The 24,185-nt window shown below is 41.8% G+C and overlaps 1 protein-coding gene across 1 annotated transcript; it reads left to right on the top strand.

The window, feature by feature from the left end:
• Window positions 1-5,058: 5,058 nt before the first annotated feature.
• On the top strand, window positions 5,059-23,775 carry LOC137304390 (surfeit locus protein 4-like). Its single transcript, XM_067972969.1, has 6 exons — window positions 5,059-5,407; window positions 7,722-7,908; window positions 12,121-12,197; window positions 16,002-16,045; window positions 16,761-16,947; window positions 21,756-23,775. Exons 1-6 carry the CDS (start codon window positions 5,357-5,359, stop codon window positions 22,020-22,022), a joined length of 813 nt encoding a protein of 270 aa, XP_067829070.1. The 5' UTR covers window positions 5,059-5,356; the 3' UTR covers window positions 22,023-23,775.
• Window positions 23,776-24,185: the final 410 nt, after the last annotated feature.

The raw sequence follows: 24,185 nt of genomic DNA, 5'->3' as shown, positions 1-24,185 counted from the left end.
ACATCCTGAGGACATGAAGGGCACCATATAAATGCAAGTTCTCTCTTTCTCTACTCTACTCCAAAAGCTTAATATTAGAACTACACCAGTGTGAATGTATCCAATACAAGGAAGCCTTTCTCCATACAAAAAGATCCAGAAATTCAAGTCCAAAATCAGTTCCAAACTACATTATTCTTAGATAAGCTCCAAGGACTGGTGGAAGATGAAAACATATGGACTAATGTCAGACCCACTTCCACTATCCCTCAAGAAGGACGGAATCATGTGCCACACCTCTGGAGATAATTGCTGAATGCCCTATTTCCTGAAAAGTCATCTGAGGTTCAAGATCCATAATTCCCATTGAAAGTTAGCAACCATGTCACACAAGGAAGTTAAAAGTGTCTTTCATAACTGGATCCTAGAAAAGCTGATGGTATAGATGCTTCGGTTTGACAAAGGACTTTCTGAGGAACTAGTTAGTCCTCAGGCTCATCTGTTTCAACTATCTCAGTCACCTGGTGTATCCCCATCTGTGGAACATAGGTAACATCATGGCTGGCCACAAGAAAGGATCAAAGTCAGACTCCAATAACCAAAAACTAGTATTCGTACTTTCAGTTGTGTTAAAATGCATGGAAACCATCAAAATGAGAAACTGCAACATTTCTATCATAACAGCCCACTAATTGAGCCAGTTTGACTCAGAGCAAGTTAGTTGACTTGGGAATCTCTGTTTCATAGTCCAGAAATGTTGTGCATTTACCCACTAAGCCATCGGAGGTGATCAGGTGACCTATCTTTATCTCTACCAATGCTACTGTGTAACTGAGGTGTACCAGAGTAGTCCAGGGTGACCGTTGCTTATTTTCCCATTGCTTCTTTAGGGAAATACTTTGCCTCTGCTTGCCACCTCTCTTGATAGTGTGGTTGAGACTGGTAACACATGTAGAGAAATCTAAGATTGCAGTATATGGTGGAGCAACAATAAGGTTCAGTGTTGTGCTATTGTTTGGATTTAGTCCCAAAACTAAAAATAATGATTTTGTTTATTCTGAGTAATTCTATGCATGTTTTCAATTTTACTTTATTGTATCATTAAAGATATACAGAATGTCAGGTTTGCATGTGTATATTTTAAAAGATGAAAAGGAAATTCAGTACTGACAGTGCTAAAAATTATGTTCTAAGCAATGGTCAGAACAACCTCTTCACTGAACAAAGGAAACAGTTCACGTTTATACAGTTAATTCAGTTACGCCCACCTGTCGTAGAATATGGGCGTACACGTACATTCTTTATTGGTTCGAGTGGTTAGTCAATCAAAATAGGGAACCCACCCTCTGGTTCCTCATGACTGCCTCGTGATGTTTGAACACCGTCCTGGGAAAGTAATTTTCCTTAATAAACAGTCGTTCTTATCAGTGAGGTTTCTTTATATGCAGTGATTGCAGGTGGCCAAATTTACATAGATAGAATATACATTAAAAAATTCCCCTGCAATCACTGCATATAATGAAACCTACTTTATTTGTGGCCATAAGGCATACCCATGGTTGCCTCAAAAATGGACAGGATCATGTTACTTGGGATATGTGATCCCATATGTCCGACACTCATCATCCCTGCCTCAATATCCTACTGGGCAACGAGTGAAGAGGAAGGCAGGCTGATTCCTTCCCCACCCCACAACTGACGATAAATGTAACATCCCATTTGCTGCCCCAGTTGAGGTCACAGTAAAATCAATGCTAGGACCTTCTGCTTTGTATGGCTTAGTGCCATGCCACATGTTACTCAATAAGCCATTAGGGGGTTGGGTTAGAAAGCCCCAACAGCAACTGCATTTCTGTAACACTCCTCATGTACAGAGAGATATCTCAGAGCACTTTACAATGTAGCAGACAAAAACTGGACGCCAAACCGGAAGGAAAAAGGAAGAGGAGTAAAAGCGAAGTACAAACAAAGAGACAGGTGTTAAAGAGGCATTTGAAAGTAGGGAAAAAAGGTTACAAAGCAGAAGTGTTGAGACAGTGAGTTCTAGAGGGCAGCAGCATGGTGGTTGAAAGAGCAGCTGCCAATGGTGGAACAAAGAAAGCAGGGTCACAAGGATTAAGTCAGCATTCAAGCATCAGAGGGTGTAGAAGGGAGCGTAGAGCTGTAGAAGGGAGCATAGAACTCACATTCTCTGGTTTATTACACCAGGCCTTTGGATTACTAGACCAATAACATAACCACTACACTACTAGTGGAGGTGCCAACCTGGTGAAGCTACAACAAGGACTACATGCATGCTAAACAACAGAAGCAACATGCTATAGACAGAGCTAAGCAATTCCACAACCAACGGATCAGATCAAAGCTCTGCAGTCCTGCCACATCCAGTTGTGAATGGTGGTAGACAATTAAACAACTAACTAGGCTGAAGCTTTTGCAACCATCTTCAGCCAGAAGTGCGAGTGGATGATCCATCTCAGCCTCCTCCCGATATCCCCACCGTCACAGAAGCCAGTCTTCAGCCAATTCGATTCACTCCACATGATATCAAGAAACGGCTGAGTGCACTGGATACAACAAAAGCTATGAGCCTGGACAACAACCCGGCTGTACTGCTGAAGGCTTGTGCTCCAGAACTAGCTGCGCCTCTAGCCAAACTGTTCCAGTACAGCTACAACAGTGGCATCTACCCGACAATGTGGAAAATTGCCCAGGTATATCCTGTCCAGGAAAAGCAGGACAATTCCAATCCGGCCAATTACCGCCCTATCAATCTACTCCCAATCATCAGCAAAGTGATGGAAGGTGTCGTCGACAGTGTTATCAAGCGGCACTTGCTTGCCAATAATCTGCTCACTGATGCTCAGTTTGGGTTCCGCCAGGACCACTCGGCTCCAGACCTCATTACAGCCTTGATCCAAACATGGACAAAAGAGCTGAGTTCCAGAGGTGAGGTGACAGTGACTGCCCTTGACATCAAGGCAGCAATTGACCGAGTGTGGTACCCAAGGAGCCCTAGCAAAATTTAAGTCAATGGGAATCAGGGGGAAAATTCTCCAGTGGCTGGAGTCATGCCTAGCACAAAGATGGTAGTGATTGTTGGAGGCCAATCATCTCAGCCCCAGGACATTGCTGCAGGAATTCCTCAGGGCAGTGTCCTTGGCCCAACCATCTTCAGCTGCTTCATCAATGACCTTCCCTCCATCATAAGGTCAGAAATGGGGATGTTCGCTGATGATTGCAGTGTTCAGTTCCATTCGCAACCCCTCAGATAATAAATGCAGTATGTGTCCCCAGACTTGGGCTCATAAGTGGCAAGTAACATTTGTGCCAGGCAATGACCATCTCCAACAAGAGTCTAACCACCTCCCCTTGACATTCAACGGCATTACCATCGCCGAATCCCCCACCATCAACATCCTGGGGGTCACCATTGAACAGAAACTTAACTGGACCAGCCACATAAATACTGTGGCTACAAGAGCTGGGTATTTTGCGGCGAGTGACTCACCTCCTGACTCCCCAAAGCCTTTCCGCCATCTACAAGGCACAAGTCAGGAGTGTGAGGGAATACTCTCCACTTGCCTGGATGAGTGCAGCTCCAATAACACTCAAAAAGCTCGACACCATCCAGGACAAAGCAGCCCGCTTGATTGGCATCCCATCCACCACCCTAAACATTCACTCCCTTCACCACCGGCGCACTGTGGCTGCAGTGTGTACCATCTACAGGATACACTGCAGCAACTCGCCAAGGCTTCTTTGGCAGCACCTCCCAAACCCGCAACCTCTACCAGCTAGAAGGACAAGGGCAGCAGGCACATGGGAACAACACGAACTGTACGTTCCCCTCCAAGTCACACACCATCCCGACTTGGAAATATATCGCCGTTCCTTCGTCGTCGCTGGGTCAAAATCCTGGAACTCCATACCTAACAGCACTATGGGAGAACCTTCACCATACAGACTGCAGTGGTTCAAGAAGGTGGCTCACCACCACCTTCTCTAGGGCAATTCGGGATGGGCAATAAATGCTGGCCTTGCCAGCGGCGCCTACATCCCATGAATGAATTTTTAAAAACTATTGATGAATCCCATCTCGTTGACTTTGGTTAGCCAACCTGTTATTCTGCTGCAAACATGCCAACCTACAAAACTAATCAAAGCTGACCAACAGCTTCAAAAAAGATGACAACTCAGAAACAGACCTGATCAAATGTCTATGGCATATGGTTACACAGAAGGTACAGTAAGACACGAGCTTGTCATAGTTTAAGCTGTGGATATACCCAACTTTACATCACTTGTAGAAAGATTGTGGCAAAGACTGTAAAGATTTTAGTTAATCTCGAGGAGAAATTGCAGCTGTGTTGCCTAATCTGATAAATTATATTAAAATTGTTTATACAGTTGATACAATGATCTCCTTTCCCCAGTTGATACTGGCATTCTTCTCTCCTTTCCAGTTCAGAGGATCTCTTCTCCAACCCCCTTCAGTTCAGAGACAATCTTTTCTCTTCCCTCAGTTCACTTTTAGCCTCCCAATTCACAAAGGCACTTCTCTTCTCGCCTCCCTCTCCTCAGTTCATGAATGTAAGGAATCTTACAACACCAGGTTATAGTCCAACTGTTTTATTTGAAAATCACAAGCTTTCGGAGGCTTCCTCCACACTCACCTGACGAAGGCGAAAGCCTCCGAAAGCTTGTGATTTTCAAATAAAACAGTTGGACTATAACCTGGTGTTGTAAGATTCCTTACATTTGTCAACCCCAGTCCATCACCGGCATCTCCACATCATCAGTTCATGAAGGCAATCTTCTCCCTCTGATTTGTCCCTCACTGCACGTTTTCTTTCTACTGCAACGATTTTAATTCTTAATTCTCTCCGTGTTGCTCATTCCTCTCTCCAGCCCACTGCTCAGCCCTGCGTTGGCTGAATTTGGAGTCAGCTGCAGCTCCCGGTTACGTGTCCCTCTCTCAATGGTCCTTCAGGCTGTCGCGCGCCTACTTGTGCGCGACCCTGACCCGTTCCTTTCCTATCGCGTCCGCTTTTCCCCAGTCATTCCCTGGTACGTCGGTTCTTTCGCGTCCGCTTTTCCCCAGTCATTCCCTGGTACGTCGGTTCTTTCGCGTCCGCCTCCCCACCCAGTCATTAATTAGCTCTCGCTCTTTAACGTCCGCTTTGCTAAATTCGCGCCCGATCTCGCTATCGTCGCACCTCCATTTGCCTCTCCCCCCTCCCGCGCTTTGCTCATTCGTTTGCCGGCGGGCTCGTGCCCGTGCTCTCTGCCTACTTACGTGGCAGTCGGGCTCGAGCCTCGTGCCCGTGGCCCCGCTCTCCGCCCCTCGAGCACAGAGACGCACCGAGACACCGATATGTCTGCTCAGAACGACGTGATGGGGACCGCCGAGGACGTCGCCGACCAGGTACTCCCTCACTCCGAACTACCGCGACCACCCTAACCGTAACGTCCATAACAGATCAATTTTTAAATTAGCATTAGGGCTGGAAAATGTGATTTGTTCAGCGAGGTAAGGCCTAGTCGGGGGAGCAGCCTCGGCACTCGAATTGACCCCCTCCCCACATTTTATGAAAGATAGTGGTGAGATGCACTCTCTTTTTGTAATTCTAATTAACTTATAATTTAACTAATGTGCAACCATTGGAAATATCTGTACAAATACTGTTGTGGAATATTACAAAAATAACAGCTGTCCAATGAGTAATAGATTGAAATTCTGGAATACAAGTCTTAATTCATACAGTACAGACCCAATATAGAATAGAACACAACACTATACACGAACCATTTCATGCAGGAACATTATAAAGTAGATAATGAATTAATATTTCAGCTCTGGCATTAACATTCATCTGAAACTTGCAGATTGCTGTTGAAGATATTAAAGAACAAAATGCTTTGTATGAAAGCTCATTTTAGTTTGCACGATTATTTCATAAATCCTTGTGCTGGGGGGAAGAGCATAGGCAGTTAGTTGTGTTTTGCATCTAACAAGTGACTGGTTTTGTGACACAATGACGTGCTTTGAAACAGATTGCATGCCATGTTGCAGTGTTTGGCAAATATCTGTATTTGGTTGAAAGGTACTGTAAAGCCACACAGTTCTGCTGGGGCAGATCGTAGACCTAGTTTATGGAGCATCCCTAATGACTCACTGGGTGAATGCATTGTATGGTATAACGCTGAACCATATAAATTGGCATGAAGGTCTCGGCTAGTAGCACTAAAGTTGACCTGTGGTTGTGAGATAGGGAAAGAAAAATCAAATCTGCATGACCACTTCTGTAAACTGTGTATATGGATCGAAGTCCATTTCCCAGACTTAAATAACCCACTAACACTCACTGTCCAAGCTTGGTGGTGAAGTATGAGTCCCTAGGGAAGATTGCAAGTGACCACATCCAGCATATGTAGCTACTTCCAAGATGGAGGGGTGCAGAAAATTGGGCAAAGGATTACTTTGTATTTACAGTTCAATTGCTCAAATTAAGTTGCATGACATGTTTTATAATAGCATTGTACCACATGGTGCACAATATTCTGTTGCTAAAGTCAAACTGTGGTTTACTGGCCTGTAAATAGTTCATGTTCTAAAGCTGTTGAGGAAAGTTTGCAGATTGGCAGATATTTGTAAATTCCCAGCTCTAAGTACAAAGAAACCATCGTGAAATGACGTTTGTTTGTTTTGTTTTTATACATAAGGAGTGAAGGGAGAGACTTGCTTTTATGCAGAAGGATGTTAGGTCATGAGATTCCCTACCAGAAATACAATCCATAATCTCTCTCAAAAGATAAATGGATAAATGTTTGGAAAAGAAAAATTAAAAGAGCAGTGGAATGGAACTAAATGGGTAGCTGCTTCATAGAGCAGCTGCTGATGTAATAGGCCAAAGGGTAAACTACTGTTGACACTTTGTAGAGTATATCTGAAGAGTTGATGGTGTGTATTTAAAATTAGTTATAACATTGATTTTGTGGGATTATTTTATAGCAAAACTGCTGCTTTATAGGTACAGATCAGCTCAGATTCCCAACTGATTAGTTTAGTAGGTGTACTTTTAAACAAGAGCAAATTTGTATGTTAAACTAAGTACTGTGGCTCTTAGTAAAAGTTTTTTTTAAGGGTTTTGATTAATAGATGTGTAAAAATATTCAGTGCAACCTCCCAAATCTGTGCTCCAATTATGTATCAGAATTTTTGCAGGACAAAGCCCTGTGTGAGACATGACCTTATTGTGCAGCTCACAAATTTTATGTTTTGTATTTTATCTCTTTCTTGCTGAATAAAACTTTAAAAATGTTTCTTTTCTATATGTGTTTATTCCTGTGTTTAAGACAGAGGTGTCCAAACTATAGCCGGTGGGGCATTTCTACGCCTTGGACTCTGGCAGTTTGGTTCCTAAGGCCCAGTCAACTCCATTCTAATTTTGCTTATGTTTGTTAATCACTTTTTCTTTTCGAATTTCATGGGCCTGTTGGTTCAGAAAGGCTATTTGCGTATCGCTCGAGACGCTTCATCAAAGACTGTTGTGCATTGCATTTTCTATCTTTTATTGCAGACCTCCAACATTTTCTGTTTCTCATTCTAGGGATAAACTGACTAACCAGCTATATGGTGCGGCAGAAATGACATTGTCCAGGATAAGTGGAAAACAGTCAGTCGTGGCTAATTGATATGTACTTTGCAGAGTCCTAAGTCTGTTGTTTTTATTTTCCAGTTTTTGCGAGTGACCAAGCGTTTCTTGCCTCACGTTGCGCACTTGTGTCTGATCAGCACGTTCCTGGAAGATGGGATTCGCATGTGGTTCCAGTGGAATGAGCAGCGTGATTACATCAACATGACCTGGCACTGTGGGACCTTCTTCGCCACCTTGTTTGTTTTGCTTAATATGATCGGGCAGCTAGGTGAGTCATTGGATAGTAACAATGAGATCCACAAAATGTGTAACTCATTGGTGCAATTTGTTTTTATCAAGTGGTGCAAGTGAGAGGGCACATTCGTCCATAATTTGATTCTTGAAACATTCAGGTCCTTGGGATTTGTTTGGCATTGTAATACTTTATAGTACTGAGTTTGAGGAATAGGAGTTGGCCATTCACCACCTTGAGCCTGTTCTGCCATTATATTAGATCATGGCTGATCTGTACTGTAACTCCATTTGCCTTTGTTCTATGTCCCTTGATGCCCTTGCCTAACAAAAATCTATTGATCTCAGTCTTCAAAATTTTAGTTGTCCCAGCAGCCACAGCTTTTTGAGGGAGTGAGTTCCAGGTTTCCAGTACCCTTTGAGTGAAAAAGTCCCTCCTGATTTCACTCTTAAATGGCCTGTAAATTTTAAGATTATGCTGCCTTGTTCAGGATTCCCCCACCAGATGAAATAGTTTCTCTGTATCTACCTTATTATTTTAAACACCTCAATTAGATCACCTGCCAACCTTCTAAATTAAAGGGGATACAAGCCAAGTTTATGCAACCTGTCATCATAATTTAACCCTAGTACCATTCTGGTGAATCTGCACTATACCCCCTCCAACGCCAATATATCTTTCCTGAGGTGCAATGCCCAAAACTGAACACGGTACTTCAATTGGGGTTGGCCAAAGCTCTCTACAACTGATGCATCACTTCCTTCCCTTTCTATTCCAACCTCCTTCAGATAAAGGCATCATTCCATTTGCCTTTTTGATTACCTTATGTACCTGTGCACTAGCTTTTAGTGATTTGTGCACCTGGACACCAAATCCAATTGCTCCTCCACAGTTCCTAGTCTCTTGCCATTAAGAAAATATTCAGATTTGTCTCTCTTGGATCCAAAGTGGATGACCCTTTTTGAGTTGACAATTTTTTTTAAAAAAGGATGCTACAGGGTCTGGTGAACAATACAGGGATACTTTCTCCAGTCTCAATTCTTTTGTAGGTGTGGACAGAAAGTGTAATTGGCTTCATTCAGATTTTTTAACTCCACTTTTCTCCCCATCTCTCCTGAAGGTGCTGACCCATGCTGGGATACAGTTCCACTGGTACTTTGCCGAAATGGCTGTTCATTTGTAAGCCTAGACAATATCAGTAAGCAGTAGGACCATTATGGGCATCAGATAAGTGCAGTTCAGTTTTTGCCAATCTTCCACGCGCACAGTTTTTAGCAAAGCCGTTGGATAGCATTCAGGAGTAGATACCACAGCTTGTTGTAGCGCCCTAACTGGGATCAGCTAACTTAATACTGATCAAAGATTGAACCACGGATCTTTCTGATCTGTATGACTCAGTACAGCACACCAGGTGGTGAATTTACCTAAGAAATACCTTAATTTGTTAGAAAAATGAGCTTTGTGGATTTTGCACTTCCTGGAGTTTTTAAGTTACTGATAATGGGAAAAGCTTGGGAGATGACCAAGCACCAGCCTGTTTAGTCAGAGAATGTTGTGTTATGGGGAGGGAAATATCTTGTAATAGGAGAGAATTAAGTGTTTGTCAGCAACACTGTATGTTTCTAATGTGTTCCTAACATGAAATGTCTGAATGTTTGTTTGGCCAAATGGAGAGAGGTGAGTACTGAACATAAAAGTGGAGGGAAACAAATTAGGAGAGGGCTATTGAAGGCAGGTGGAAAGGTGGTCATTTTGGGAAAGAATTCCAGAAGGCAAAGGCGAAATGACTGAAAGAACAGCCACGGATGATAGAGTAGAGGGAATGAATGATGTTAGAGGAGTGGCAGGTGATTGTGGAAATATAGCTGGAAAAGGTGGCTTGGATAGGAGGGATTTGAAAACCAGGACAAAGTCAATTTGCTGAGGGGAAATTGTGAGCAAAGACAGGGATTTTGAATTCCATGCATTGGTGGACAAGACAGATGGGCTTGCAGAGCAGGATGTGAGTGACAATGTTTTTGAGTTGAGAGTTTGTGTAGGTGCTAGGGAAGCTGTGAGAATGGCGTTGATGTCGTCTTGAGGTAACAAAAGCACAGATAAGACCTGCTGTGGTAAAATGAGATAACAAAGGGAGGGGGCATGTTGTTAAGGTAAAAGTAGCCACCCATAATGTTGTATAGGATGTGGGTTTTGAAGCTCATCTCATTGAGGAAGATGGCTGTGTGGGATTTTGGGGGAGAGGGCCATAGGTCTGAATAAATTGCAGTTTGTGGAGGACAGCATTGGAGAAGTCAGTGCTCAAGGTGGTTGTACTTAGTGACTACTAACTCTCAAGTTTGGAGAAAGTTTCAGCAGCAGTGATAGAGAAGTAGAGATGTTGTGTTCTGAAGGTCAAAGATGGCAACCTTGCAGGGTGGAAAGTTCAGCTCCTGATTGTACAGGGTGCTGGGGATCCAAACCTAGATTTAAAGGAAGTAGCAACTAGAGAGGCTCACTGAAAGTCAGAGACAGTAAGGTACTGGTGCAAGCCAAAGGATGGATTTGGTTTTATCAACATTGAGTTGAAGATAATTCCAACTCATCCAAGAACTCGATGTCAGGCAGTTGGTGAATAACCATTTTAACTTTATACTCCAGTCTTTTACCCTGCATTAGTTGAAAATGTTTATAATCCATGGCCCTTTCTTTCTGAAGATTTTTAAATCGTTTCCAATTTGGAAATTAGGGCCTCGATAAGTTCGTGAAGTTTGCAGCCAGATTGTGGGAGTTTGACTTGGCGACTGTTAAGTTTTGGTACAGAATTTTTTTAACCTTTTTTTAAAATTAAGAGGAATACTGACTGCAGGCCAGCAGAATGGCACTGAGATATGTAGAAGATGCATAGCCACCCGCTGTGGCACTTTTTTTAATAGCATAAGCCAAATTCAGGAGTGACCTAAAAACAGCATCATACTTGGCAGAAGTATGTTCACTTTTATACTCTGGTTCTTGTGCTATTTATTTCTTTGAAAGACTCTTGAGTCTAGGAAACCTGTTTAAATCAGGACCTTGAAACACACCTCTGGTATAAGCAGTTGCAATTTATAAGTGTCCCAGTTTTCAGTCCTCACTTTATCATCGTTGTCATCATTGCCTTTCATTCTGGTCTCATTTTGCTACTGAAGGTGAGTTATAGGCACTGATAAAAATATATTGATAGCAATAATTGTATTTGGCTGTTCATTCTTCTTATTGATATATTCTTAATAAATAGTACTTAAGATGTCAGTAATATTTATCCAAGAGAATATCGTCGCATTAAAAACTTCCATGATCTGCAGTTCATGGCATTGTAGGTGATGTATTTGAGTCTTTGGCTCCCAACCAGAAAGGCATGGGGCCTCAAAGATGCCTTTTGCTAAAACTTGCCAGATTTGGCTGCTTTCGTCATGTCTTCAGTGTTGCACACAGGTGAAGCATTTTGTCATGGGAGGAAGGAGAAAGTGAATGGACAATATCCAGCATCCCCTTGTTGAACCTCCTTTTCCTACCACTAATTCTGGCGATTGTGGAGAAATCTGTGTCCTGGATGACTGGAGAGAATTTGAGGGGAAAAAAATCTAAAATAGTCCTATAGCATGCACATTTTTAAGAAACCATCTCACTAAAAATGTCGTCCAATTGTGCTGTCAGATTCAAGCTAATTTTAACAGTTGTCAGGGAAGGAATTTCACCAATGTATAGCATGAATAGTTATTTTCTACAACCAACTATGAGATTGTGTGGCTCACATGTGGAAACACATCACCAGGCTTGAGTCTCTAAACCAAGCCACACAAGAAGAGTTTCTATTTGCTCAATATAGAGTACATCTTCCCATGGGGGAGACACCCTTAACTAAGTTCAGAAAGACAAGGCTAAAGATCCCCCACAAGTTTGCATCAGCTAAAGCTCAGCAGTTTACCCGCACAGAGCACTACTGCTTGTCCAGCTGGGACCACCATTCCATGTACATATGAAATTGGCTTGCAGGGTTATTTGGAGTTAACTGGGAAGAATCTCAGCCCCAGTGACCAGTCTAACCCTCCAATTCTATAAATGAACCAGGCTGAAGATTCGACTAGCTCGGATATCAGATTACTAAGTCTGCCAGATGAATACTAATTGCAAATGATTCGGAAAAGGTCCATTTTTTACTACTGCATGCAATTTTTTTGTTTATTTTGTTCGATTTGTACTTTTTTTTAGCAATTGTATTTTTATTTACAGGTGGTTGCATTCTGGTGCTGAGTCGGAGGTTTGTGCCTTATGCTTGCTGCGGCTTATTTGTACTCATTGCTATGCAGGTAAGTGTGCAGAAACTGTTCTTTTACTCCTGAATTATATAAACATTTTTTTTTCTTGTAATTTTCAATCTTCCCTTGTCCTTCCCTGCTGGGGGGAAAAAAATGTTTGTGCTAGAACTACCTCATGATGGCATGGCTGAGATTAGGAACATGATCTGTGGGTTGCTACAGTGTGAACACATGTTCCACCCCTATAGGCAAGAAGTATATTGTACTGAAAGACCATAATTAATCATGTTATCCCCTCCACAAGATACCATATCGTATTCACTTTGAAATAACGTGTACTTAAGGTGTACTTGCCCCAAAGCAGCATAACTGTGCTCAGTATCATAACAAAGCAGGGATCAATTCTGTGTCCCACACTATGATGCCATTCATCAGCACTGAAATGTGTTTCATCGTATTGTTGCCTGCATTGTACATCTTTTGTATTCACTTATTCTCATCAATGGCGGTCTTGTAGTTTCCTTGAATACTGTATGCTCTAAATTATGTTCTTTATGCTGTAAATTCCAGGATTCTACTCATGCATTGTTTCAATAAGGTAAAGTGGGAAAAGCCAGTTCCACTAGTTGGTGAGCCAATAACTAGAGGGCATAAATTTAAGATCATCAAAAGAACAAAGGGAGAAGTTATGAGATAACCCTTCAAGCAAAAGTCTTTTATTCTAACATGCAAGAAGTCTGATGGGCAAGGCAGATGAACTCAGGGCATGGATGGGTACATGGGACTGGGATGTTATAGCTATTACTGAAACATGGATAAGGGAGGGGCAGGACTGGCAGCTCAATGTTCCAGGGTACAGATGCTATAGGAAAGATAGAGCAGGAGGTAAGAGAGGAGGGGGAGTTGCGTTCTTGATTAGGGAGAACATCACGGCAGTAGTGAGAGGGGATATATCCGAGGGTTCGCCCACTGAGTCTATATGGGTAGAACTGAAAAATAAGAAGGGAGAGATCACTTTGATAGGATTGTACTACAGACCCCCAAATAGTCAACAGGAAATTGAGGAGCAAATATGTAAGGAGATTACAGACAGCTGCAAGAAAAATAGGGTGGTAATAGTAGGGGACTTTAACTTTCCCAACATTGACTGGGACAGCCATAGCATTAGGGGCTTGGATGGAGAGAAATTTGTTGAGTGTATTCAGGAGGAATTTCTCATTCAGTATGTGGATGGCCCGACTAGAGAGGGGGCAAAACTTGACCTCCTCTTGGGAAATAAGGAAGGGCAGGTGACAGAAGTGTTAGTGAGGGATCACTTTGGGACAAGTGATCATAATTCCATTAGTTTTAAGATAGCTATGGAGAAGGATAGGTCTGGCCCAAAAGTTAAAATTCTAAATTGGGGAAAGGCCAATTTTGATGGTATTAGACAGGAACTTTCAGAAGTTGATTGGGAGAGTCTGTTGGCAGGCAAAGGGACGTCTGGTAAGTGGGAGGCTTTCAAAAGTGTGTTAACCAGGGTTCAGGGTAAGCACATTCCTTATAAAGTGAAGGGCAAGGCTGGTAGAAGTAGGGAACCTTGGATGACTCGGGAGATTGAGGCACTAGTCAAAAAGAAGAAGGAGGCATATGACATGCATAGGCAGCTGGGATCAAGTGGATCCCTTGAAGAGTATAGAGATTGCCGGAGTAGAGTTAAGAGAGAAATCAGGAGGGCAAAAAGGGGATATGAGATTGCTTTGGCAGATCAGGCAAAGGTGAATCCAAAGAGCTTCTACAAATACATAAAGGGCAAAAGGGTAACTAGGGAGAGAGTAGGGCCTCTTAAGGATCAACAAGGTCATCTATGTGCGGAACCACAAGAAATGGGTGAGATCCTGAATGAATATTTCACATCGGTATTTACGGTTGAGAAAGGCATGGATGTTAGGGAACTTGGGGAAATAAATAGTGATGTCTTGAGGAGTGTACATATTAGAGAGGGAGGTGCTGGAAGTCTTAACGCGCATCAAGGTAGATAAATCTCCGGGACCTGATGAAATGTATCCCAGGACGTTATGGGAGGTTAGGGAGGAAATTGCGGGTCCCCTAGCAGAGATATTTGAATCATCCACTGCTACAGGTGAGGTGCCTGAAGATTGGAGGGTAGCAAATGTTGTGCCTTTGTTTAAGAAGGGCGGCAGGGAAAAGCCTGGGAACTACAGACCGGTGAGCCTGACATCTGTAGTGGGTAAGTTGTTAGAGGGTATTCTGAGGGACAGGATCTGCAGGCATTTGGAGAGGCAGGGACTAATTAGGAACAGTCAGCATGGTTTTGTGAGAGGAAAATCATGTCTCACGAATTTGATTGAGTTTTTTGAAGGGGTAACCAAGAAGATAGATGAGGGCTGTGCAGTAGACGTGGTCTACATGGACTTCAGCAAAGCCTTTGACAAGGTACCGCATGGTAGGTTGTTACATAAGGTTAAATCTCATGGGATCCAAGGTGAGGTAGCCAATTGGATACAAAATTGGCTTGACGACAGAAGACAGAGGGTGGTTGTAGAGGGTTGTTTTTCAAACTGGATGCCTGTGTCCAGCGGTGTGCCTCAGGGATCGGTGCTGGGTCCGTTGTTATTTGTTATTTATATTAATGATTTGGATGAGAATTTAGGAGGCATGGTTAGTAAGTTTGCAGATGACACCAAGATTGGTGGCATTGTGGACAGTGAAGAAGGTTATCTAGGATTGCAACGGGATCTTGATCAATTGGGCCAGTGGGCCGATGAATGGCAGATGGAGTTTAATTTAGATAAATGTGAGGTGATGCATTTTGGTAGATCGAATCGGGCCAGGACCTACTCTGTTAATGGTAGGGCGTTGGGGAGAGTTATAGAACAAAGAGATCTGGGAGTACAGATTCATAGCTCCTTGAAAGTGGAGTCACAGGTGGATAGGGTGGTGAAGAAGGCATTCAGCATGCTTGGTTTCATTGGTCAGAACATTGAATGCAGGAGTTGGGATGTCTTGTTGAAGTTGTACAGGGCATTGGTGAGGCCACACTTGGAGTACTGTGTACAGTTCTGGTCACCCTATTATAGAAAGGATATTATTAAACTAGAAAGAGTGCAGAAAAGATTTACTAGGATGCTACCGGGACTTGATGGTTTGACTTACAGGGAGAGGTTAGACAGACTGGGACTTTTTTCCCTGGAGAGTAGGAGGTTAAGGGGTGATCTTATAGAAGTCTATAAAATAATGAGGGGCATAGATAAGGTCGATAGTCAAAATCTTTTCCCAAAGGTAGGGGAGTCTGTAACGAGGGGGCATAGATTTAAGGTGAGAGGGGAGAGATACAAAAGGGTCCAGAGGGGCAATTTTTTCACTCAAAGGGTGGTGAGTGTCTGGAACGAGCTGCCAGAGGCAGTAGTAGAGGCGGGTACAATTTTGTCTTTTAAAAAGCATTTGGACAGTTACATGGGTAAGATGGGTATAGAGGGATATGGGCCAAGTGCAGGCAATTGGGACTAGCTTAGTGGTATAAACTGGGCGACATGGACATGTTGGGCCGAAGGGCCTGTTTCCATGTTGTAACTTCTATGATTCTTCTATGATTCTATGAAGTGCCCTACCAGCAATGGTGATGGAAGTTGAATAACTTTTAAAAGGAAAATGGAGAAATATTTAATAAAGAAAAAATTAAAATAGTGTGAGGAAAGGGTAGGAGAATGGGACTAAAGTGATAGCACACGCTTGATGGGCCAAAGAGCCTCCTTTTGTGCCTTAAAATTATGATTCAAGGACAAATGTACTTATTACTTACATTGTTAAGATTTCAGGGTAGTAATGGCAGTTTGCTGTATTCTCTTTTTACAGACCATTGCCTACAGTATTCTCTGGGACCTTAAATTCCTTATGAGGTAAGTTAATTGGTGGTAGTGCAGTCTTGGCAGTTGTTGAAATTGGCATTTAGGGGTGAAATTATATTCTGATTCCTTGGGTTTCCAAAGCTGAAAATTCAGTTTGAAGGCTTTATTCCAGCTAATCCTCTCCTTTTCCAAAACTTTAGCTGAGGAATTTTTTAATCAATTGTAAGAATGAGACAAACCAACTCTTGTTTAGATGAATGGATGTGGGGAAGGCTGAACATGTGTTTATAAACAAACTTTAAGTCTCTCCTTCCCTCCACTGTGGACAAACTTGCTGAGAAAATGACCAGGTTTCCTGCTTCTGATTGCTATCTAGTGATTTCTGTTGGAAATGCATGTGTGTTGATGTTAAGCGAGCACAGTTTTGATTATGATGCCCATCCCGGGTGCACTGACTATTGATGCTTGCTGTCCAGGCCCACAGATGAAGATTGGCTACTTGGGTGAAGTGGCAGGGGACTGCTGGTGCCTGGGGGTCTGTACCATTGTGAATCATTGGCCTTCAGAAGGGGAGAGTTAGAGAAGTTTTGATAAGAAATCTGTATGTGTTGTCCCTACTTTCTGTACATGATGGGGAATTATGTGCTGCATTGAATTGTGTTGAAAATTAGAACTGTTCAATAGTTGGAAGAAGTACAGTATTTTGCTTTCCCGGTATCAGCCAAATTGTTTAATGACTTGAACTCCTTTTGACCCTCTTATTTAGGAATCTTGCACTTGGAGGTGGGTTGCTGCTTCTGCTGGCCGAGTCTCGATCAGAAGGGAAGACTATGTTTGCAGGTGTCCCTACCATGGGCACTAATTCCCCACGTCAGTACATGCAGTTGGGCGGCCGTGTCCTGCTTGTCCTAATGTTTATGACTTTGTTACACTTCTCCTTAAATGCGCTTATGGTGAGTGGAAAATATCCTCTATTTTAAATGCCAAATGTTGATGCACTTATTTGGTATAAGACCTTGCTCTGCAATGAATTACATTAGGAATGTCTGCTCCGTATTGTAGTCGGGGGAATTCTGCCTCAAGATACAATGATACAACAATGTTGGTGAGTTAGCTTACAGACCATAACCATAAGAGATAGGAGCAGGAGTAGGCCATTTGGCCCCTCAAACCTGCTCTGCCATTAAATAGGATTATGGCTGATCTGATTTTTACCTCAACTCCACTTTCCCACCTTTTCCCCATATCCTTTGACTCCTTTGTTGATCAAAAATTTGTCTAACTCAGCCTCCACAGCTTTTTGGGGTAAAGAATTCCAAAGGGTCACGACCCTCTGGGAGAAGAAATTCCTCCTCATTTCCATCTTAAACGGGCGGCCCCTTATTCTGAGACTATGCCCCCTAGTTTTAGATTCCCCCATGAGGGGTAACATCCTCTCAGTATCTACCCTATCGAGTCCTCTCAGAATCTTGTATGTTTCAATAAGGTCTCCTCTCATTCTTCTAAACTCCAATGAGTAAAGACCCAACCTGTTCAATCTTTCCTCATAAGACAACCCTTCCATACCCAGAATCAACCTAGTGAACCTTCTCTGAACTGCCTCCAATGCAAGTATGTCCTGCCTTAAATAAGGGCACCAGAACTGTATGCAGTACTCCAGGTGTGGTCTCACCAGCACCCTATACAGTTGTAGCATAACTTCCCTGCTTTTATACTCATTTCCCCCTAGAAATAAAGGCCAATATTCCATTTGCCTTCCGGATTATTTGCTGCACCTGTGTGTTGACTTTTTGTGTTTCATGTACGAGGACACTCAGATCCCTCTACCGCAGCGTTTTTGTTGTATTTCTCCAATCAAATAATATTTTGCTTTTTTTACTTTTCCTCCCAAAGTGGATGACTTCACATTTTCCCACATTATATTCCATCTGCCAAATTTTTGCCCATTTGCTTAACCTGTCAATATCCCTTTGCAGACACTTTGTGTCCTCATCGCAACTTGCTTTTCCACCTATCTTTGTATCATCAGCAAATTTGGCCACAAGATACTCTCTTCCTTCATCCAAGTCATTGATATATATTGTAAATAGCTGAGGCCCCAGCACTGAGCCATGTGGCACCCGACTAGTTACAGATTGCCATTTTGAAAATTACCCTTTTATCCTGACTTTGTTTTCTGTTAGTTAGCCAATCCTCTATCCATGCCAGTATATTACCCCCAACACCATGAGCTCTTATCTTTTATGTGGCACCTTATCGAATGCCTTTTGGAAATCTAAATATACTGCATCCATTGGTTCCCCTTTATCCACCTGCCTGTTACTTCCTCAGAGAACTCTAATAAATTTGTCAGACACTATTTCCCCTCCATAAAACCATGTTGACTCTCCTTGATTGTATTATGAGTCTCCAAATGTCCTACTACTTCCTTTAATAATGGATTCTAGCATTTTCCCAATGACAGATGTTAGGCTAACTGGTCTATAGTTACCTGCTTTCTGTCTCACCCCCTTCTTGAAGGGGGTGAGACAGAAAGCAGGTAACTATAGACCAGTTTTCCAATCCGCTGGGACCTTTCCAGAATCTAGTGAATTTTGGAAGATTACAGCCAATGCATCCACTATCTCTGTAGCCACTTCCTTTAAGACCCTCTGATGAAGCCATCAGGTCCAGGGGACTTGTCAGCCTTTAGACCCATTAGTTTACCTAGTACTTTTTCTCTAGTGATTGTTTTTAGTTCCTCCATCCCCTTTGCCCCTTGATTTTCTACTATTATTGGTATATTATTAGTGTCTTCTACTGTGAAGACAGATACAAAATATCTGTTCAATTCCTCTGCCATTTCCTTGTTTTCCATTATTATTTCCCCAGTCTCATCCTCTAAGGGACCAATGTTTACTTTAGCTATCCTCTTTTTATATACTTGTAGAAGCTTTTACTGTCAGTTTTTATATTTCTTGCTAGTTTGCTCTCATAATTTATTTTCTCCCTCTTCATTATTCTTTTAGTCATCCTTTGCTGGTTTTTAAAGTTTTCCCAATCTTCAGGCTTACCAGTAATCTTTGCCATGTTGTATGCTTTTTCTTTTAACCTGATAGCATCCTTGACCTCCTTAGTTAGCCATGGTTGGTTCACCCTTTTTGTGGAGTCTTTCCTCCTAACGGATATTTTTTTTTGCGAGTCATAAAATATCTTTTTAAATGTTTGCCATTGCTTATCCACCATCATACCATCTAATCAGTTTACCCAGTCCACTTTAGCCAATTCCGCCCTCATTCCTTTATAATTGCCCTTATTTAAGTTAATACAACGGTTTCAGACCCAAGATCCTCGCTCTCAAACTGGATGTGAAATTCATCATGTTGTGATCACTGCTTCCCAAGGGATCCTTTGAGATCATTAATTAATCCTGTTTTGTTACCCATGGCCTGTTCCCTGATGTATTGGTCTAAGAAACAGTCCCTAATACACTCTTAACTCCTCCTCAGGGCTATTTTTTGCATATTTGATTTGTCCAATCTATGTGAAAGTTAAAATCGCCCATGATTATTGCATTACCTTTTTTACAAGCCCCCCTTATTTCCTGATTGATATTTTGCTCTACAGTGTAGCTACTGTTGGGGGGAACTATATACTACTCCCACAGTGATTTCTTTCCCTTGCTATTTCTTGCCTCCACCCAAATTGATATGACATCTTGGTCTTCTGAGCCAAGATCATTTCTCACTATTATGCCAATTTCATCCTTTATTAACAGAGCTACCTCACCACCTTTACCTTTTGTCCTATCCTTCTGAAATGTTAAATAACCCTGAATATTTAGCTCCCAACCTTGGTCACCTTGCAACCACATCTGAGTCTTTCATGCCAGTTAGTCTTAATTGGATTCAACCTCAAGTCCCAGTCCCTTTCCAACCCCCACCAACAGCTTTTAAATGTATTCTGCCGCACAGTCCTTTTTGGTTAGATTTTTGTTGTAGAATGCAAGATCAGTTTTGATACCAGAGGTACCTGGTTAGTTTAGCAAATATTGTGATCTATGGAGCACCTGCCAAATGTGCAGAGTTTAATAATCCTAACAGTATGAGTTTTGAGAATTGAAGTTGAAGTGTATTGTAGTAATTGGGAGGGACAAAAAAATTTGCAAACTTAAGACTTCTACCCTTTCATTCATTAATATCAACAAAACAAGCAAATTACTTTTGGCTTATTATTGATACAGAACAGATTTTAATTGCAGTCTGTGCCATGTTAGCTGTTGAGCCAGGGCAGCTATACAACTGTGACAACTGACTGCAACATTCTTGGGTTGTGGGGAATGAAAATTGACCAGGGTTCTAGGAATATAGGAACAGGAGTAGGCCATTTAACCCCTCAAGCCTGTTCTGCCATTCTATTAGACCATGGCTGATCTGTACCTCAACTCCATTTATCTGCCTTTGCTTCATATCCCTTGATACCCTTACCTAACAAAAATCTATCGACCTCAGTCTTAAAAAATTTCAATTGCCCCAGCATCCACAGCTTTTGGAGGAACGAGTTCCAGATTTCCACTATCATTTGTGTGAAAAAGTACTTCCAGATTTCACTCTTAAATGGCCCAGATCTAATTTTAAGACTGCCCCTTGTTCTGGATTTCCCCCATCTGAGGAAATAGTTTATCTGCATCTACCCTATGGAATCCCTTTATCATTTTAAACACCTCAATTAGATCACCCTTCAACCTCTAAACTTGAGGGAATACAAGTCACGTTTATGCAACTTGTCCTCATACTTTAACTCTTTAAGCCCTGGTTTCATTCTGGTGAATCTGCTTTCCAAAGTCAATATATCCTTCCTGAGGTGCAGAGCCCAAAAATAAGCTCTGGTATCATTCTGGAGAATCTGCGCTGTGCTCCTCCAAGGCCAACTGAACGCAGTACTCCACTTGGGGTCTGACCAAGGCTCTGTACAACTGAAGCATCACTTCCTCCCATTTGTATTCCAAACCCCTTGAGGTAAAGGCCAACAGTTCCATTAGCCCTTTTGATTACTTTTTGTACCTGTACGCTAGCTTTTACTGATCTGTGCACATGGACATCCAAATCCCCTTTACTCCTCCGCAGCTCCTAGTCTCTCACCATTAAGAAAATATTTCAATTTATCTTTTAGATCGAGAGTGAATGAACTCACATTTCCTCCACATTGATCTGCATCTGCCATAGTTTTGCCCACTCACTTAATCTTTCAATGTCCCTTTGTAACTTCCTGCTCCCATCTACACAACTCTGCCTCCTAACTTAGTGTCATCTGCAATCATGGATATAAAACTTCATATGAATGTGTATATGCCTTCATTCAAGAAACGTATATTAGTGAAAATCTGAGGCTCCACTATAGATTCCTGGGGAACACCACTTGTCACATTCCGCCAATCAGAGAATCTTCCCTTTATCCCTACTCTCTGTCTGCTACCTCCCAACCAATTAAAAACACTCTATCCTCAGCATTATCCTGTGAACCCTAGAAAGTGTGCATCGATGTTGATATCGAGTAAGGGCAGGATCCAGCTCAATTATGAGTCCTTCACAATAAAATAGTCTATCAACACTCACTTTTGCGTCATACATTAAAAAAATGACCATGCGAAGATTGGAAATGGTGCTGGTGTCCATTGAGCTATACTGCCCCACGAGTCAGCACCTTTTGTGAGAGGCAAGGGATAGGGCAGTTTTAAAAATCAAGTATTCCCTAAATATGTGTTGCAATTTTTCTTTCCTAGATTCTTCAAGACATTGTTGGCACAAGCTTGATAATCCTCGTGGCCATTGGTTTCAAGACTAAGTTGGCTGCTCTCACACTGGTCATTTGGCTCTTTGCGTTGAATCTGATTCAGAATCCATTCTGGAGTGTCCCAGTTTACAGGCCCATGCATGACTTCTTAAAATATGACTTTTTCCAAACCATGTCTGTGATTGGCGGCCTTCTGTTAGTAGTAGCACTGGGGCCTGGTGGAGTCTCGATGGACGAACATAAAAAGAAGTGGTGAAGAGGTTCTTCGGAAGAGAAATATATATATATTTGTGTAATTTTTTTTAATTATTTTTACTACCGTATCAGTTATCTGAGTCTGAATTGTTTTTTTTCAATCAGGTTTCTCTCATGTGAAGCATAAATTAAAAACTACACAGATCAGTTTCACTGCTTTTCTTTCCCTCCCAGTATTTTGGTAATAAGTGGTGGTAAAATCGGTGCCAAAATTTACCAGGCATTCAGTTCTAGTACAATATTTTCTTTTCAGCACCTTCCGATACAGCTTCAATACTGGGGACAGATTGGCTGGAAACTGTTTCTTCCTCTTGCTGGGCCTTGATGCTTCAGACAATCTGTGTAATGAATATTCTGTATGCGGGATGACTCAATGGGAAGTTAGAATATCCTCAGGTTCGATGGTAAAATGAATGTTGAGGGTGCCATAGCTCGGTTCTGTTGTATAACACGTGGCACGTGGCTCTGAAACATTCCTTACCTTGGACCTTCATTCCAACTTGTATCATGAATAAAGCAAATGTACCTTTGACAAATTGGACCAAATTATCTTGAATATCCTATTGATTGGCAGTATAATGAATGGAATATTCAGATGCTGTAAACCTTAAAACGTGGTACAACTGCCTTGCTACAAACTGAAGTGCCTTGCACAGCAATGTGTTAATGTGTGAATTTCAAACTTAGTTGTTGTACAGATAGCAACTTTGAGACTATAACCTGTGTCCCATTTCCCAGCTAAACTAAAGACCAACTGTTTGATATAGTGTTTGTTTTTGTTTGTAGTCTTTTTTTAAAAAATTACCTGTCTTCTGCAAAACAGCATCTGAATGACTGAATCAAGAGCACACAATAGAGTGCCATTCCTGTACACTGGCACAATGAGCAGTTTGGAAGCAAACTTGGTACAGCTCTTAATACAGAATCTTTTGACAGGCACTGTACTTAAAAATGCTTGAGTTGCTGACAAAATGTGTTGCTTTTCCTTATTAGCTCCTTAACTATCACTAAGCTCTATTTTCCATGTGTTTGAGCGTCAGTATTTTTTATTGGTTAAAATTTTACATGGCAAATGTCACTAATTATTTTTGCCAATGGTAATAGGCCATGGTAATAGGCCACAAGGAGGTACCCTGGACTGGTGCACAGCAATCTTCCTCTTTTCCTTTTCCTCATGCTGGTGTGGCAGTGCTTACGTTTTGCTTGGTATCACTTCACGATAGCACAGGTAAAATTAGGAGGTCTGTGGAGAAATACACCTGTGCCCCGTGTGGTTTTTGTGAGGCTGTGCGGCATTGCCAGTCAAGCGATTTAATTTGAGAGCTGTCAGGATGGTTAAAATGTTTTGACAGTAAGATCTTCTCTGGTGACTAGATCTTCTGTTACTATTGGCTTTCTCACTGGAATTTAAGTACTGCAAGATTCAAGTGGGAGGGAGAAAGAAAGAGAAGGTTGCAGGTTACACTTGTATAAAATCAAAGTTGCAACCCTTGCAAAAATTCAACACTTTTTTATTCTTTGAAGCCTCTTTCAACCCTGCGATAACTTTTCCACTGATACCTCGGATGCATAAATTGCCAAAACCATTCGTTACAAACACATAACCATTTTATAAATAGATTTTAATGTGTTTAGTACAAAAGTGTCTTAAAAATCTGCAGCAGTAAGTGCAGACAATGCTGACTTCTGAATGTCTTGACATTGTGGTTGTATTTGCAGTTCTGCTGGAAGACTCATTAAATGCATTGAAAAACTGCTGTTTGTTCTATATATAGTGATAATAGCTGAAGCCACAGTTGGAATGGTGCTTCACAAATATATAGTGGGCTACAAAGGGAGTTAACATTATCCCATCTGTGTGGAAGGTTTTAAATGAATTACTATGCTAACTTTTGAGAGAGGGTATCATTGTTATTAGAACTTCAGTAAACCATAATGTTGAGTGTTCAAAATGTTCATACCACATGCACTTGCGCTGTGGAAAAACAGCAAGTGAACAATTATTATTGATTTTGTCCTTGGGTTGTGTCTAGAAAGAGCATTTTAATCTGTGTATCTCTCGGGTTAAATAGTTTTAGGAGCATTTTAAGGTGATTCATGTCAAACACAGGTGAAGCATGTTGGGTTAATTATTTTTGCTGTTTTATTAATACCAGTGGGTTAG

This window comes from Heptranchias perlo, chromosome 37 (genome assembly GCF_035084215.1).
Source record: "Heptranchias perlo isolate sHepPer1 chromosome 37, sHepPer1.hap1, whole genome shotgun sequence".
Taxonomy (NCBI): Eukaryota; Metazoa; Chordata; class Chondrichthyes; order Hexanchiformes; family Hexanchidae; genus Heptranchias; species Heptranchias perlo.
Note: the sequence above shows the minus strand (reverse complement) of the source record. Positions and strands in the feature narration are given on the sequence as shown.

Coding starts and splice junctions, on each gene's coding strand:
- LOC137304390 (XM_067972969.1), top strand. CDS start 5,357: ATGTCTGCTCAGAACGACGTGATGGGGACCGCCGAGGACGTCGCCGAC. Junction 7,909..12,120: donor TAATATGATCGGGCAGCTAG/GTGAGTCATTGG, acceptor TTTTATTTACAG/GTGGTTGCATTCTGGTGCTG. Junction 16,948..21,755: donor TCTCCTTAAATGCGCTTATG/GTGAGTGGAAAA, acceptor TTTCTTTCCTAG/ATTCTTCAAGACATTGTTGG.